General features: G+C 31.5%; 1 protein-coding gene across 1 annotated transcript; it reads right to left on the bottom strand.

Moving 5' to 3' along the window:
• Positions 1-1,227: 1,227 nt before the first annotated feature.
• Positions 1,228-2,280, bottom strand: LOC139892122 (WEB family protein At3g51220-like). Its single transcript, XM_071875161.1, has 2 exons — positions 2,137-2,280; positions 1,228-1,840 (listed from the first exon to the last, which is right to left on the bottom strand). The coding sequence occupies exons 1-2, from the start codon at positions 2,278-2,280 to the stop codon at positions 1,334-1,336; spliced, it is 651 nt and encodes a 216-aa protein (XP_071731262.1). The 3' UTR covers positions 1,228-1,333.
• Between the last annotated feature and the right edge of the window lie 17,517 nt (positions 2,281-19,797).

Below are 19,797 nucleotides of genomic sequence, written 5' to 3'. Positions count from 1 at the left end.
AGAAAACGATTATAGTGAGACCAGAAACACTTTTTGACAGATAAAACACGAACTATAATGTAGAAACTGAGATTAGTCGATCGAAACTAAAATAACACTAAAAACCTTAAAATTTTGACCCAAAAACGAATTCAAATCAAGCAAACCAGAGACTCTGGCTCTGATACCACTTTGTAGACGAAGATTTACGGATCTTAGGTCGCTTGTTAATAATCCTAGAGGCGGAATACACTAGAATTGGGTTAAACCGAGATATGGGTCGTATCGGGATCGATTAGATCAAACCTAGATAGTATACTAGATTAGATCTACACCTAAACGAAGTATTTCGGTGGTATAACGTGTTAGGGTACTGGAGAGGCGAAAACCAGTCGACTAGGGTAATTAGAATGTGTAACCCTACAAAGGAGAAACAAACCCGTATATATACTAAGTATCAGACACACTCGGTCGAGTGTGTCTCTCAGTCGGTCGACTGACTTAACAGTCGGTCGACTGACTTAACAGTCGGTCGAGTGTGTGGACACACTCGGTCGACTGTGTATGTTTATTAACATATTGATCATTTAAATAATAAAGCACACACAAACACAAACGTAATCAATAGTCACATGTAATAGTTATTACATAACCAAATTTATTAAACGTCGAAATAATCTACGGCTGGGGATTCATGCACCAACATTTTCAGTTTCGAAATGGATAAATCGCTCTTCATCTCAAAATAAAATAATCCATGTCAAACATAAGTTTTTTGATTTAGGAAGATCGATGAATTATCAGTTTTACTACCGCATTTAAAGAAAGTTATACTGAAAGAAGAGTAAATAATTACATAGATCATGCTAAAAATACAATTAATAAGGAGTTTAATGATTAATGATTTTTAATGATTATGTTGCAAGTGAATGAGATTTTAACATACTTTCTAGAATTCTAGTATTGGTTCCTTATGAATTATGATGCACATGAGGACATATATATTTTACCATAGCATAATGTACGTTAGGGTTGTTTGAGACATAATTTGATTTGCGTTTAATTGATAGTACATGTGTAGTTATCACGATCCATTTTAATTTCCTAAACGTCTCGTATTAATTAGTCCTCAAAAACTGTTAATACATTTGAATATAAACCGTTACTGAATGAATCTAGGATAACCAATATACTTGGCAACAAGTACAACGATAATCGTTATGCTATTTCATTGAACGATCACTAGTTATCATGTCGTTCATTCGATACAAACGGGACCTATCTTAATATGAGGACCTGCAGAATGATGTAAAAATTGCCTTTTATATCATTTTAACCCACAAATTAATATCGTTCATTCGATAGACTTGGATGTTCTTGAAGATCGAGTACCCTTCTTCAATGAAAAAATCCTACCAAATGAAGGAATCTTTGTTTTTCTTTGCGCTTTTGTTTCGAGTGAAGACGGGCTCGTTTCTTGTATTTTTGGAGCTTCAACCATCACTTTTGTTAAAGAAGGAGGGCTAGCAAACTTCACTGATCTCTTCTTTTCGAAACCGTAATCATCATCATCACTTTCATGGTCACCGTCTTCTATCTCAGGATGATTTTTATTAGTGGATTTGATCTCTTGTATCTCCTTATCAAAGGGTGCGTAACATGGTTCGCTTCTCAACTTGAGTTGTTTGAGCTCGAACTTGGTTTCTTCGAGCTCTTGTTTGAGCGATGCGAGATAGTAAGCCATGCATTTGTCCTCATCCTTTGCTTTCTCTAGGGTTTGTTTAGTCTCTTCGAGCTCGGCTGCTATCGCTCCAACTTTTGTTCTGTACTGGTGGTTGTTTTCCTCTTTTACGATCACGGCCTGTCAAGATAAGTGGCATCAAACGTCCTTATAGATCAATGTATAATCACATGAAATATATCTTTTTTTTTTCACCCTACAAAATTTTACACAGAGAATGTCTTAAACAAGACTCGAACCCATAATTAATCTTATAGGGCTCCTCTATACCGCAAGGCCAAAGGCCTTTAAAGTTCTTGAATTAAATTTTAGGTTTATAACTTGTGGTTAAATGAAATTTTTGTTTTAGTGAAGTACTTAGTCAAAAGCATGTTGTCAATTCCACCATCAAATTAGCTAGACAGAAAAATGTAAACCTGTTTGAGCTTCTGGCCATGATAGACTTCTTCGGCCAATACTTTTTCTCCGAACAAAATCACAGCTTCTTTTACTGACTTGAATGGCCGACGCGTATCGATCTCCGCCCTTCCTCTCACCACCACTCCTTCCTGTATCTCCATGATCACTTTTTTTTCTGAAAAACGTTAATATTAATTAATTAATTCAAATCAAACATGCATGCAAACAAAAACTCACACTGTATGGACAAATATATAAATGCGGTTTCTTCGATAGTTATTATACTACGTAATAGTATAGTAAGAGTGGGAAAATAATAAAAAGGGTTAACTTTGCTTCCACTTCACTAGAATTCTGTTAATGGAGAGTGATGTTTTTAGTTTGGTGGTTGCACCATCTTAATTAATAGTATTCCATTTTTTAATCGTTTAATTTCTGCCATTTCTACGTATAGTATGTATAAATAAAAATTCATTTTATAATCGTTTAATTTGTGCCATCGCTAAGTATGTATAGTATAAATTCATTTTTTAATCATTTGATATTTGTCATTACTAGTTTGTATCAATAAAAAATGGTTTATGTGCTAAGACAGGATTAGAAGATAGTTTAAATTGAAGTTGTGATGTAGTTCAGCGGTTGGTGTCATACCTCCTTTAGGGGAGGTCAGGAATTCGATCCGTTGGCTACATATTAAAAACACAATTTCTTCTCTGCCATGAAGTATCCACCTATTGCACATTTCCCATATCGTTTGGGGGTAAAGGAGATGGGGGTTTTACTCAGCCGCGCCCTTGGATCGGTTTCAAGGTTTCCTCCCGGGCAGCGATGGGGGCGGGGTTATTATCGCTGCATCGACATAGTCGAAACGGTAGATGATCGCAAAGGATGGTTTAGTCCCTCTCAGGTGATCCCAATCGCTGTTAAAAAAAAAAAAAAAAAAAATTGATAGTTTAAATTAAAATTTGATTTGTAATCAAACTGAAAAAAAGTATTCTTTATTCTCTCTCTTCATTGTTTTGAGGTTTAAGGTAAAGATGGTTGAGAGAATATACAAGATAGTTTATACAAGTTGTTTATCATATCTTGGTCACGGGTGTAGTATTGGTGATTCATTAACAAGTAATCAGTCATTGAGTGACACATGATAATCTTCAAAGGTATTAAGATGATTGTTGATTCTTGTAATATTAATATATAGTGGAGTTTAAGTTGCCCCACTGTTCCCTAGATTTTACTCTTAGATGTTTTATATATTGTAGGTTTTTGGGCTCTTTATTATTATTATTTTTTATTTTTTTTTGGGTAAACAAGGAAACACTCCTATGAACGAGTACATTGGTTTCCCATAGAAGGTAAAACTTCGGGTAATCAAGCCCCCCGAGCGCGAGACCTGGTACCGGGTGAATTGCGCATTATGTGCACCCTCTAGTCACACTCCCTTTTTGAACAATTTGGCATAGCCAAGAATTGAACCCGGGTGGTGTGCTTCATTGGGCAACTCGGTGGCCACTCAAAGTTGTATGTTGATGTGATGATGATCAATTCTAACAAGTAATATATGAGCGACTTTGCTCCTCTAGATGACCATATATGGTAACTATGTTAATCAAGTTAGAAGAGGAAAAATTCATGTATATATGGGATACGTATTTGGATAATAATATAAATACTTGAGGGTGATAATTAGTGTAGTAGTTGTTATAAAAGTTAAATTGGATGTTAATTTTATTATTATTATAGATATTGTATAGTGGATTTTTTGAGTATAAATATGTGTGTTATGAGTTTATAAAACACACACTAAATATAATCTCTCATATTCTCTCTATATACTTATTAGTAGTCTACAGTCAAGAACTAGGCCACTAAAGGTAGTTATAAGCCTACAAAATTATAACACGTTATCAGCACGAAGTGCTCCGTATAATCAAGGTTTATCTAAGCAAGCACACGTCACTAATCAAGGTAAGAAATTATCTAACTTTTATTAACTTCACTAACATTTATATTTATGTTATTTAAGTTATATATGGTCGGTTATACTGCCTGAATTATATTTCTGTAATCTAACTTTTATTAACTTCACTAACATTTATATTTATGTTATTTAAGTTATATATGGTCGGTTATACCGCCTGAATTATATTTCTGTAATCTAACTTTTATTAACTTCACTAACATTTATATTTATGTTATTTAAGTTATATATGGTCGGTTATACCGCCTGAATTATATTTTCTGTAATCCAACTCTTATTAACTTCACTAACATTTATATTTATGTTAATAAGACCTCATGATTGTACGCAACACATCATTTGACAACACGGTACTTTATGTACGCAACACGTCATTTGACAACACGGTACCATGGGTCGAGATTAATTCCGATCAATACGAATACGATGGGGTCTTTATATGTTATCTAACATTTATGATTACTTATGCAATTAATCATTATTTATTTCATGCATACTAATGTTTATTCTTAAATTTATAATCTTAAAAGTTAAAATAAGAAAAGGTAGTTTGTATTTTTATTAAAAGTAAATCTTAAAAGTTAAAATAAGAAAAAGTAGTTTGTATTTTTATTAAAAGTAAATCTTAAAAGTTAAAATAAGAAAAGTAGTTTGTATTTTTATTAAAAGTAAATCTTAAAAGTTAAAATAAAAAAAGTAGTTTGTATTTTTATTAAAAGTAAATCTTAAAAGTTAAAATAAGAAAAAGTAGTTTGTATTTTTATTAAAAGTAAATCTTAAAAGTTAAAATAAAAAAAAAAGTAGTTTGTGTTATAAAAGTAATAATTGGATGATAATTTTATTATTATTATAGATATTGCATAGTATATTTTTTTGAGTATAAATAGGTGTGTTGAGTTAGAGTTTATGGTATGTATTTTTTTGGTTAACAAAAACACTCTCTCTCTCTCTAGATTCCAAATGCCACCAAACTCTCATCGTACATTTTTCTATAAATAAAAAACCAATTACTCATACCTTTTGTTCAACTTTTGTTTTCTCCGTTTTACAGTATCTCTATCTCTATATACCTTCTACAGTCAAGAACCACTAAAGGTAGTTATAAGCCTACTGAATTATAACACGTTATCAGCACGATTATCTCAACATTTATACTAAATATGGTTGGCTCTGCCACCTAACTAATATATGGTCGGTTATACCACCTAAATGATATATGGTCGACACTGTCGCCTAATTTACATTTATGTTATCTAACATTTATTTATGTATACTAACATTTACATTTATGTTATCTAACATTTATTTATGTATACTAACATTTACAGTTATGTTCACTAACATTTATATTTATGTTATTTAAGTTATATATGGTCGGTTATACCACCTGAATTATATTTTCTGTAATCTAACTCTTATTAACTTCACTAACATTTATATTTATGTTATTTAAGTTATATATGGTCGGTTATACCACCTGAATTATATTTTCTGTAATCTAACTCTTATTAACTTCACTAACATTTATATTTATGTTAATAAGACCTCATGATTGTACGCAACACGTCATTTGACAACACGGTACTTTATGTACGCAGCACGTTATTTGACAACACGGTACCATGGGTCGAGATTAATTCCGATCAATACGAATACGATGGGGTCTTTATATGCTATCTAACATTTATGATTACTTATGCAATTAATCATTATTTATTTCATGCATACTAATGTTTATTCTTAAATTTATAGTCTTAAAAGTTAAAATAAAAAAAGTAGTTTGTATTTTTATTAAAAGTAAATCTTAAAAGTTAAAATAAAAAAGTAGTTTGTATTTTTATTAAAAGTAAATCTTAAAAGTTAAAATAGAAAAAGTAGTTTGTATTTTTATTAAAAGTAAATCTTAAAAGTTAAAATAAAAAAAGTAGTTTGTATTTTTATTAAAAGTAAATCTTAAAAGTTAAAATAAAAAAAGTAGTTTATATTTTTATTAAAAGTAAATCTTAAAAGTTAAAATAGAAAAAGTAGTTTGTATTTTTATTAAAAGTAAATCTTAAAAGTTAAAATAAAAAAAAGTAGTTTGTATTTTTATTAAAAGTAAATCTTAAAAGTTAAAATAAGAAAAGTAGTTTGTATTTTTATTAAAAGTAAATCTTAAAGGTTAAAATAAGAAAAATATATTATAATAATATATATTATAACTTAATATATATTATAATAATATCATTAATAATATAATATAATATGAACCTATATTCCCTTATGATTTTATTATTTGTAATCATACCATTATTCCTTTGTTTACTACTTATGAATCTAAACTAATTCTAATTGCATGTTGTTATTTATCTACGAAAAAAAATATTATGATTATGATTATGATTATGATTTATGTTGTTCATCTTTCTGAAAATAGAAAATGTCAAACTTATCAAAGCTTGAGTTTGATGCCTTAGACGTATCTGGAACAAACTACACATCATGGGTTATGGACGTAGAAATAAATCTTGGATCATTGGGTATTCTAGAAACTTTAAAAGAAAATAATACTTGTTCCGATCAAGATAAATTAAAATCAATTGCTTTTATTCGCAAACATATTGATACCACCTTAAAACATATGTTTCTCACTATCAAAGATCCACATGTTTTATGGGAAAGTATCAAGAGTAGATTCGATAATCAAAAGGAAATATTACTTCCAGCTGCGAGGGAAGAATGGAGAAATCTAAGGTTCCAAGATTTCAAAAAGGTAAGTGAATACAGCTCGGCCATGTTCAAGATCCGTTCAAAGCTTCAATTCTGTGGTCAAGAAATAAGTGATGCTGATATGATGGAGAAAACTTTCTCCACAATGCATTCTGCAAATATAACTGTGCAAGAAAATTTAAGATTGCAGAATTATAAAACTTTTTCCAAACTTCAAACTTATCTCTTAGTTGCAGAAGTTAATAAAGAATTACTGATGAAAAATCAAGAATCTCGTCCTACCGGTGCGCTAGCATTTCCTGAAGCTAATGCTATTAACAGTAATAATAATAATAATAATAATAATAAAAGAAGAAATGCACATGGACGAGGGTGTGGAAGAGGTCGTAGCCATATTGGCCAAAACCATCATCATGGAAATTACCATAACAATAATAAAAATCATAACTATGTTCGAAATCACCCTTATGGTAATGGTCGTGGTGGTGGTCGTGGTCGTGGTGGTCGTGGTGGTCGTGGTCGTGGACAAAGAAATAATAATCCACAAAATTATAAAATCCAAACACCATACAATCCCACAAATCACAATGTTGAAGAAGGCTCTTCAAAGAATGTTGAAGATTCTTGTTACCGATGTGGTAAAATTGGCCACTGGTCTAAAAACTGCCGAACAAATCAGCATTCTGTTAATCGGTATCAAGAATCCCTAAAGGGAAAAGGAAAAGAAGCAAATCTTGTGGATGACCTTGATACAAAAATCACTGAGCCAACTTGTGACTACTTTAATGAATAAATTTCTAATATATATATATATATATATATATATATATATATATATATATATATATATATATATATATATATATATATATATATATATATAGATATAGATATCCTATTATATGTTCTCGTTAAATAAATGGTTGTAGATTTTCAATCTACACCATATCTAGTTTACTACATATTTCCTTATTATGTGCTATCATTTGTAACATGTTTTGAATGTAATATATTGATGAATTATATACTCATTATTTGTTTCTCATATTTTTTTTGAAGTTCATGATGTATACTGCTGGAGTAAAAAATCAGTCAAATGGTGGAGATATTTGTATTGCAGACAGTGGTGCCACTCACACCATACTCAAATCTAAAAAATATTTCACAGACTTGAAAGCAACGGAAGGAACTATACATACTATATCAGGTCCTGTGGACTTAATAAAAGGAATGGGAAAGGCAAAATTCATGTTACCAAATGGTACGAATTTTCTGATAAATAATGCCTTATTTTCTCCCATGTCAAAGAGAAATTTGTTAAGTTTCTCTGACATATACCAAAATGGATATGATTATCAGTCAGTGACAACAGAAAATGAAAAATATTTAAGTATCACTGATAAGAATCGTGTAATTGAAAAACTACCAAGACTTCATTCTGGTTTACATTATACACATATAAATGTACCTGAAGTAAATGTGGTAGTTAAAGAAAAATTATGTGATCCTGTAATGATCAGTTTGTGGCATGAGAGATTAGGTCACCCAGGATCAACAATGATGAAAAGAATAATACAAAATACACATGGACATCCATTGGCGGATCAAAGGATCCCTCATGATGCACTTATCCCATGTACATCATGCTCACTTGGAAAGTTGATAATAAGACCATCACCTCTTAAGGTTGAAAAAGAATCACCAATGTTTCTTGAAAGAATTCAAGGTGATATATGTGGACCAATTCATCCACCATGTGGACCATTTAGATATTTTATGGTTCTAATAGACGCATCTAGTAGATGGTCTCATGTTTGTCTATTATCAAGTCGAAATATGGCATTTGCAAAATTTCTTGCTCAAATTATTAAATTGAGAGCACATTTCCCTGATTATACTATTAAAAGGGTGAGACTAGATAATGCCGGTGAGTTTACGTCTCAAGCATTTAATAACTTTTGCATGTCTATTGGGATTATTGTTGAACATCACGTTGCCCATGTGCATACACAAAATGGTTTAGCTGAATCATTAATTAAACGATTGCAGCTAATAGCTAGACCATTGATAATGCGAACAAAACTCCCAGTATCTGTATGGGGCCATGAAATTTTGCATGCTGCATCATTGATTCGCATTAGACCAAGCGCAAGTCATACATATTCTCCTTTGCAACTTGCTTTTGGTCATCAGCCAAATATTTCCCACCCTAGAACATTTGGTTGTGCGGTTTATGTCCCTATCGCACCACCACAACGCACTAAAATGGGTCCTCAAAGAAGGATGGGAATATATGTTGGATATGAAACATCTTCAATAATAAGATATATTGAACCCATGACGGGTGATGTTTTTACAGCACGTTTTGCTGATTGTCACTTTAATGAAACATTATTCCCTAGATTAGGGGAGAAATAAAAAATAAAGAAAATGATGTTTCATGGTGTGAACCTCAATTAATGTATCTTGATCCTCGCACAAAAGAATGCGAGATCGAAGTTCAAAAAATAATGCATATGCAAGAACTTGCAAATAAATTGCCTGATGCATTTACAGATACAAAAAGAGTGACTAAATCATATATACCAGCAGCAAATGCTCCAGCTCGAATTGAAATTCCAAAAACTGGCAATAATGTTATTCTTGAGTCTTTGCCACGCCAGAAACGTGGGAGACCAATTGGTTCCAAAGATAAAAATCCTCGGAAAAGAAAATCAGCTGATAATGAGGTAAAAGAAAGTGTTCAAGAAGAACTACAAATCAATACTCCTTCTGCAGAGGAGATTGATGATGTCAATACGGAATTTTCAATCAATTACACACATTCAAAAATATTATGGAACCGAAATGAAATGAAAAATCTTGATGAGATATTTTCATATAATGTTGCATATGACATCATGAATGATGATGATGATCCAGAACCAAAATCTGTCATGGAATGTCAAAATAGACATGATTGGGATCATTGAAAAGGAGCAATACGAGCTGAATTTGAATCACTCAATAAAAGAAAAGTTTTCGGATCTATCATTCTCACACCTAAAGATGTGAAACCTGTGGGATATAGATGGGTTTTTGTGCGAAAAAGAAATGAGAAAAATGAAGTTACAAGGTATAAAGCTAGACTTGTAGCTCAAGGTTTTTCTCAAAGACCGGGAATTGATTATGAGGAAACTTATTCTCCTGTTATGGATGCAATTACTTTTAGATACTTAATCAGCCTGGCAGTTTCTGAAAATTTAGAAATGCATCTCATGGATGTTGTTACTGCTTATCTTTATGGATCACTTGATAGTGATATATATATATATGAAGATACCTGAAGGATTTAAGGTATCAGAAGCAACCAATGCAAAACCCAAAGAAATGTACTCAATCAAGTTACAAAGGTCTTTATATGGGTTGAAACAATCGGGTCGCATGTGGTATAAACGATTAAGTGATTACTTGATAAGCAAAGGGTATACCAATAATCTTATTTGTCCATGTGTTTTCATTAAGAAAACAACATCCGGATATGTGATCATAGCTGTTTATGTTGATGATCTTAATATCATATGTACAAATAAAGAGATCCATGAAGCCATTCAACTTCTAAAGAAAGAATTTGAAATGAAAGATCTCGGAAAAACCAAGTATTGCCTTGGTTTACAAATTGAACATATGCCTAATGGTTTACTTGTACATCAAACAACATATACTGAAAAGATTTTAAAACGTTTTAATATGGACAAGGCAAAACCATTAAGTACTCCTATGGTTGTTAGATCACTTAATGTTGACACTGATCCATTTCGTCCCTGTGAAGATCATGAAGATATCCTAGGACCAGAAGTACCATATCTTAGTGCAATTGGAGCTCTTATGTATCTTACAAATTGTACAAGACCTGACATTTCTTTTGCAGTTAATTTGTTGGCAAGGTTCAGCTCAGCTCCTACCAAAAGACACTGGAATGGGATCAAACACATATTTCGATACCTTCGAGGAACTACTGATTTAGGATTATTTTATTCTAACGAATCAAAACAAGATTTGGTTGGTTATGCAGATGCAGGTTATTTATCTGATCCACATAAAGCTAAATCTCAAAATGGATATGTATTCCTAAATGGAGGTACCGCAATATCATGGCGTTCTCAAAAACAAACACTTGTTGCAACATCATCAAATCATGCCGAAGTAATTGCATTACATGAAGCCAGTCGGGAATGTTTTTGGTTGAGATCAATGATACAACTCATTACTAATTCTTGTGGACTAGAACGCAATAAAAGTTCAACAACTATCTATGAAGATAATGTAGCTTGCATAACACAGATGAAAGAAGGGTATATCAAAAGTGACCGAACAAAACACATACCCCCTAGATTCTTCTCATACACTCAAAATCTCATTAAGGACAACCAGATTGAAATGAGATATGTTCAGTCCAGCAAAAACTCTGCTGACCTTTTCACCAAAGCACTTCCAACTGCTATTTTCAGAACACACGTTCATAATATTGGCATGAGGCATGTTCAGAAGATGTAACAACTCAGGCGTTGCCTACTTGAGGGGGAGTCAACTCTATGCTGCACTCTTTTTCCCTTAGCTAAAGTTTTATCCCAAAGGGTTTTCTTTAGCAAGGTTTTTAACGAGGCAGTACTAGTTATTCACTAATAAAATTATCATCCAAGGGGGAGTGTTATAAAAGTAATAATTGGATGATAATTTTATTATTATTATAGATATTGCATAGTATATTTTTTTGAGTATAAATAGGTGTGTTGAGTTAGAGTTTATGGTATGTATTTTTTTGGTTAACAAAAACACTCTCTCTCTCTAGATTCCAAATGCCACCAAACTCTCATCGTACATTTTTCTATAAATAAAAAACCAATTACTCATACCTTTTGTTCAACCTTTGTTTTCTCCGTTTTACAGTATCTCTATCTCTATATACCTTCTACAGTCAAGAACCACTAAAGGTAGTTATAAGCCTACTGAATTATAACAGTTTGTATTTTATTAAAAGTAAATCTTAAAAGTTAAAATAGAAAAACTAGTTTGTATTTTTATTAAAAGTAAATCTTAAAAGTTAAAATAAGAAAGGAACATAAGTTCCGAATATATTCCTTTTTTTTTTGTTAACTGAATATGTAAACGATTAGTCAGCCTATAAAATTGGTATAATATGATTTATATTTTATTTGATAATATGAAGCAGGTTATGCAATCAAAAGTTGTGTATACCAAAACTCTACCTAAGTTGTTGAATATATTTTATTATTATAATATATATGTAGTCGTAAACTGGATATTTCTCGTTTGAGTTATTAACACATTAGATCTATGAAGTAATTAAATAGTTATGAATATTATTTTATTCCAAAAAGAAGAATATATATATATATATATATATATATATATATATATATATATATATATATATATATATATATATATATATATATATATATATATATATATATATATATATATATATTGCAATACTATGATCTGCTACTCTCATGTTATCATATTGTGGTATACTGTTTTAACTTGTATGATTGTATAAACTGACTACATATGAGCATGTTATAGAACATATTTGTGTCTAGTTATCTTCGGATAGAATAACTATTTTTGAGTCTTATGCATGATGAATATAATCATTGATTTACGTTTTGTATTGACTAGGAATATTCTATTTATGGAATGAATATTGATGAATCATAATCATGATTTTTTAAGACAAAGTATACTTGGTGTATTTGATGTATGCATCAAGTAATTTTATACTTATATATGTATATATGTATATATTGTGATTATATATGCTACATGGTTATGGTTGCTACCTTGTAAGTTTTTAATTGGTCTAACATGAAACTTGGAAAAAGTGGTTATATTAATATCATGACCTATGCTATTATTAATCTAATTGATTAATAAGTTAGTGGATTAGATTGGCATATTATTTTGTGATCGGTGTACTCTTTTAAACTCTCGCCATATACATGATTATATGTGCTATACACTGATGCAATTTGATTTTTTTTTAAATCATGATAAATTGCATGTTGGATTATTTTAATATTTAATGCATAATTGATAATCATCATGATCTTTTAAGATTAGAAATATATTTGATCTGTACATAAATTAGTTGTATACTTAATATGCATATCTTTCAAGTGAATATAATTCACAGACCTTTGATATATTAGATCGATTTACATGGTAATTTAATATTTGAAATGTTACCTTATATTTGATATATATTATTTTATGCAAAAAAAAAAATAAAAAAAAAATAATAAAATAAATAAATTATGTGGAGTCCAGTTTTATGATGATTAATTGGGCTTATCATGACTATTGCTACTAGGTTACTAGTACGATTGTTGAGTCACTTTCTAATGCGGTTCTTTCTCAGATTGTAACTTGTTTGCAGATAATGGTAACATACACACTATGATCAAATCTAAGAAATATTTCATTGAGTTAAATCAAATGAAGGAATTATAAATACTATATCAGGTCTTGCAAACTTGATATAAGGAACGGAAAAGGCAAAAATTCATATTACCAAATGGTAAAAATTTTCTGATAAACAATGCCTTGTTTTCTCAAAATCAAAGAGAAATTAATTGAGTTTCTCTGATATATATATATCATAATGGATATGATTATCAGTAAATGATAACAGATAATGAGAAATATCTATGTAGCACCGAAAAGCGCATATGATGAAAAGCGCGTATATGATTAAAAGCGCATATGATAAAAAGCGCATATGATGAAAAGCGCATATGATGAAAAGCGCAGCGCATATGATTAAAAGTGCATATGGTGATTAATGAAAAGCACGAGAAAGAATCACCAATATTTCTTGAAAGAATTCAAGGGAATATATATGGACCAATTCATCCATCATGTGGACCATTTTGATATTTCATGATTCTAATAGACGCATCATGTTTGTGTGTTATCAAGCCGTAATATGGCATTTGCAAAGTTTCTTGCACAAATTATTAAATTGAGAACACATTATTCTGATTACATCATTAAAAGGATGAGACTTGATAATGCTGGTGAGTTAACATCTCAAGTATTGAATGATTATTATATGTCTACAGGGATTGTTGTTGAACATCCAGTTACTCATGTGCATACACAAAATTGGTTTAGCTAAATCAATAGATAAACGCTTGCAGCTAATAACTAGACAATTGGAAATGAGTACAAAACTCTCAATATTTATATGGGGACATGTAAAATTACATGATGCGACATTAATTCGCATTAAACCAAGTGCAAGTCATAAATATTCTCCATTACCAACTTAATTTTGGTCGAGAGCCAAATACTTTCCATTTTAGAACATTTGGTTGTGCAGTGTATTTTTAATTGCACCACCACAATAAATGATTCCTCAAAGAAGGATGGAAATATGTGTTGGATATGAAACATCTTCAATCATAAGATATATTGAACCCATGACGGGTGATGTTTTACAGCACATTTTGCTGTTTGTCACTTTAATGAAACATTGTTCCCTATATTAGGGGGAGAAATGAAAAATAAATAAAAAGATGCTTCATTATGTGAACATCAATTAAGGTATATAGAACTCGCACAAAAGAATGCGAAACGAAAGTTCAAAAATAATGCATATGCAAGAACTTGCAAATTAATTACTTTATGCATTTAAAGATACAAAAAGAGTGACTAAATCATATATACCAGCAGTAAATGCTTAAGCTAGAATTGAAATTCCAAAAGCTGACAATAATGTCACTCATGAGTCTTCGCCACGTCTGAAACGTGGAAGACAAATTGGTTCAAAAGATAAAAATCCTAGAAAAGAAAAATCAGCTGATAATGAGGTAAAAAAAAGTGTTCAAGAAGAACCACAAATCAATATTCCTTCTGCAGAGGATATTGATAAATGTAAATACATAAATTGTAATAAATTATGCAATATTATGGAACTGAAATGAAATGAAAAATCTTGATTAGATATTTTCATATAATGTTACAATGACATCATGAATAAAGATGATGATCTGGAACCAAAATCTGTCATTGAATATCAAAATAGACATGATTGAGCTCAACAGAAAGGAGCAATACGAGCTGAATTAGAATCACTCAATAAAAGAAAAGTTTTCGGATCAATCGTTATCACTTTTAAAGATGTGAAACGTATGGGATATAAATGAATTTTTATCCGAAAAAGAAATGTGCAAATGAAGATACAAGGCAAAACTAGACTTGTAACTCAAAGTTTCCCACAAAGACCAGAAATGAATTATGAGGAAAACTTATCCTTATGTAATGGATACAATTACTTATTAGATACTTAATCAACCTGGTAGTTACTTAAATGCATCTCATGGATGTTGTTACTACTTATCTATATGGATCACTTGATAGTGATATATATGAATATACCTGAAGGGTTTAAGGTATCAGAAACATCTAACGCAAAACCTAAAGAAATGTATTCCATTGAATCACAAAGATTTTTATATGGGTTGATACAATAGTATAACGGATTAAATGATTACTTGATAAGAAAAGTGTATACATATAAACTTATTTGCACATGTGTTTTAATTATTAAAACAATGACCAGATATATATCGTAGTTATTTATGTCAATGGTCTTAATATCATAGGTAAAAATAAAGAGATCCATGAAGCCATTCAACTTCTAAAGAAAGAATTTGAAATGAAAGATCTCGGAAAAACTAAGTATTGCCTTGGTTTACAAATTGAACATATGCCTAATGGTTTACTTGTACATCAAACAACATATACTGAAAAGATTTTAAAACGTTTTAATATGGACAAGACAAAACCATTAAGTACTCCTATGGTTGTTAGATCACTTAATGTTGACACTGATCCATTTCGTCCCTGTGAAGATCATGAAGATATCCTAGGACCAGAAGTACCATATCTTAGTGCAATTGGAGCTCTTATGTATCTTACAAATTGTACAAGACCTGACATTTCTTTTGCAGTTAATTTGTTGGCAAGGTTCAGCTCAGCTCCTACCAAAAGACACTAGAATGGGATCAAACACATATTTCGATACCTTCGAGGAACTACTGATTTAGGATTATTTTATTCTAACGAATCGAAACAAGATTTGGTTGGTTATGCAGATGCAGGTTATTTATCTGATCCACATAAAGCTAAATATCAAAATGGATATGTATTCCTAAATGGAGGTACCGCAATATCATGTCGTTCTCAAAAACAAACACTTGTTGCAACATCATCAAATCATGCCGAAGTGATTGCATTACATGAAGCTACTCGGGAATGTTTTTGGTTGAGATCAATGACACAACTCATTACTGATTCTTGTGGACTAGAACGCGATAAAAGTCCAACAACTATCTATGAAGATAATGTAGCTTGCATAACACAGATGAAAGAAGGGTATATCAAAAGTGACCGAACAAAACACATACCTCCTAGATTCTTCTCATACACTCAAAATCTCATTAAGGACAACCAGATTGAAATGAGATATGTTCAGTCCAGCAAAAACTCCGCTGACCTTTTCACCAAAGCACTTCCAACTGCTATTTTCAGAACACACATTCATAATATTGGCATGAGGCATGTTCAGAAGATGTAACAATTCAGGCGTTGCCTACTTGAGGGGGAGTCAACTCTATGCTGCACTCTTTTTCCCTTAGCTAAAGTTTTATCCCAATGGGTTTTCTTTAGCAAGGTTTTTAACGAGGCAGTACTAGTTATTCTCTAATAAAATTGTCATCCAAGGGGGAGTGTTATAAAAGTTAAATTGGATGTTAATTTTATTATTATTATAGATATTGTATAGTGGATTTTTTGAGTATAAATATGTGTGTTATGAGTTTATAAAACACACACTAAATATAATCTCTCATATTCTCTCTATATACTTATTAGTAGTCTACAGTCAAGAACTAGGCCACTAAAAGTAGTTATAAGCCTACAAAATTATAACAGTATTAACATATTATGTTTTTGTTTTTTTTTTTGTTAAATGAAAGGGAGATGGTATCTGAATTTGGAGGTACCCCACTCATTTTGTTATAGTCAATCTTTGTGATTTTGACTCATCTCCTATCCCACTTGAATCTTGTCCATCAACCCATCGGCCATCACTAGTTTGCGTACTGGCTACACGCACGCATGATAATAACAATAATTAGTAGGAAGTAATACATATTTAATAAAAATTATTATCAAACCCAAGGGGTAGCTTAATTGTTGAAGATTTAAAAATCTTTAAAAGAGACTCACCTTTAATCCTCACATGCTACAAGTTAAAATCTTGCCCGTGCATTTCGCAGAGGCTACCAATGCATATGGTGAAGATGAATTACCCAATTTTACGTCATCACGAGTGTAAATATTTTTCACTTGTTGACCAAAATATGGTTGATTTGTTGACTTTGGCCCAGCGATATACGTTTGATTTGACATGTCCGCCTACCACCGTTGTAAACGACGTCTGTTGCGTTCGTTGCGACGTCCGTTGCAGCGTTTTGATGACTAAACCGTTTCGACCCCGTCCCGTTTTCTTATAAGCCTGTCAACGGTCAAAAGTCAGGTCAAATGCACAAAATTGGGTCAACGCCGGTCAAAAGTCAGAAATTCTGTTAAAATCGGTCATAAGTCAGTCAAATCAATCAAAACTGACTTAGTTTAGTATTCCATTTTGTATTATATTAACGCTAATAGCAATTATAGATTCAAACTTGTCAACGAAAGTTTTTTAGCTCTAAAATATGTGTAAATATATATATTTATATATATATAAGTCAACATTAGTCAACATCCATTTCGACCCCGTCTCGGCCCCTTTTTTCCGTAGCGACGTTTTGAGGTCGCTACCGTTTCGGCCCCGTCTCGCGTCTTTTCCACCCTTGCCGCCTACTGAGGATTGTAAAAATGCAATATAGGTTCGTCTGAGTCAACGAACATTTTAAAATTAACATTTTATACATTTTGGTGAAATGTAAAGTTTCATATACCTCAAACGAGTAGTTTTATTTTATTTTTTTATTTTATTTTTTTGAAAACGAAACTCCATTAGACAAGAATACTTCATCAAATGGATAAAAACTCAACAAAGAACAAATCGAAGCTAAGAAAGAAAAAAATAAGAGCAACAAACAAACAACAACCTAGACAAACTCAACAAAGAACAAATCGAAGCTAAGAAAGAAAAAAATAAGAGCAACAAACAAACAACAACCTAGACAAACAATCAATGACTACACTTTCCAAAAACTCGGAAACTACAACAAGCTAAACTCAATCAACCTAAACTCAAAAACAAATGATTCTAACTCAATAAACAAGCCAGTGGTATTAAAAACCAACTGAAACATAAAAGAAGTCTACCTTAAACATGTAGCGTCTACATAATTTTTTCTTTCTAAGAGCGCTAGTAACGATCCACGGTTGAAACCGTTATCAAGTATGTCGTTGAAGTACGCCGTTACTAGCGATTCGCCGTTGGTCCGCTGTTGAAGCACCGCCAACCCCATTGCCGTTGTTCAGCAATTTGAAGAACGGATATATATCTGTTGGAGCCACAATTCAAAGATTCAAACGGACCGATTCATTTATATATATATATATATATATATATATATATATATATATATATATATATATATAGTGGTAGGATCAAGAGGGAAGTAATCATTCGGGGGGAAGCGGGGGGAAGCAAAAACTTTTTTTTTTCGTTTTTTGAAAAAACTTTGTTCACGAACATTATAGATGAGATGAAAATATGAACATTTAGTAGAGACACTTTGTGATAAATGTTTTTATTTTGGCGGGAAAACGCTCGAAGAAGTAATATATAACAATTATCGTGTTTTTCGAGCGTATTTTGAGGTTTTAGCTATTGGGGTTTAGATATTAGGGTTTATTGGGTTTAGATATTAGGGTTTAGAAATTTAGGGTTTAGGGTTTAGATTTAGGATTTAGATTGAGTTTTTAACACGAACGGTTTAGGGTTTAGGGTTTAGGGTTTGGTGTTTTGGGTTTATGGAATAAACCCAAAACCCTAAACCCTAAACCCTAAACTCTAAATCGGGCTAAATTTTACTTCACAAAATATGAAGAAGAAAAAAACGTTCATATTCTTCACGAACAATATTATCTTGAATGTTATTTTTGTCGATCGTTTTCCCGCCTAAATAATAACATTCATCACGAAGTGTCTCTTCTAAATGTTCATATTTTCGTGTGATCTTGATGCCGAAAAAAAAAAAATTGCTTCCACCCGCTTCCCCCCGATTGTTTACTTCCCCATTGATCACGCCCCTATATATATATATATATATATATATATATATATATATATATATATATATATATATATATATATATATATATATATATATATATATATATATATATATATATACATACATACATACATACATACATACATACTCCACATTTTATATTTACAACATACACACAATATCTTTATATCTTCAACACACACAAAATCTTTATACACAAAATGAATGACGATAACGAAGCGAAAGCAGGATAGTCTTTGGTTAGTGATGGGAAGAAGGTGCTAATTTGTTTTTATTCACGGACGGGGAACACAGATTGAAAGAGGGTCACAAAGTCGGTGGCTAATCGTTTGTGATGGCAGCATGCCATTATTCGGTGGCGGCAGCAGACCAATTGTTGGTGCGGTGACAAACCAATTGTTGGTGCGGCGACAAACCAATTGTTGGTGGCAGTGGCAAATCGGACATTTTCGATGGCGGCGGCAAAGAAAGAAAATATGACATATTAACTTTAAGGCTCTGATCCCGAGTAGAATAATAGAAACCACTTAGGTTAACGTGTATTATTGGTCAACTATATATATAGTACATAGGGTAGAGGAAGGATTGTCTACGTCTCACCTCCCCCATACCCTACAAGTGTGGGATCGGGTATTGTTGTTGTT

This window comes from Rutidosis leptorrhynchoides, chromosome 2 (genome assembly GCF_046630445.1).
Source record: "Rutidosis leptorrhynchoides isolate AG116_Rl617_1_P2 chromosome 2, CSIRO_AGI_Rlap_v1, whole genome shotgun sequence".
NCBI classification, from domain to species: Eukaryota; Viridiplantae; Streptophyta; class Magnoliopsida; order Asterales; family Asteraceae; genus Rutidosis; species Rutidosis leptorrhynchoides.
Note: the sequence above shows the minus strand (reverse complement) of the source record. Positions and strands in the feature narration are given on the sequence as shown.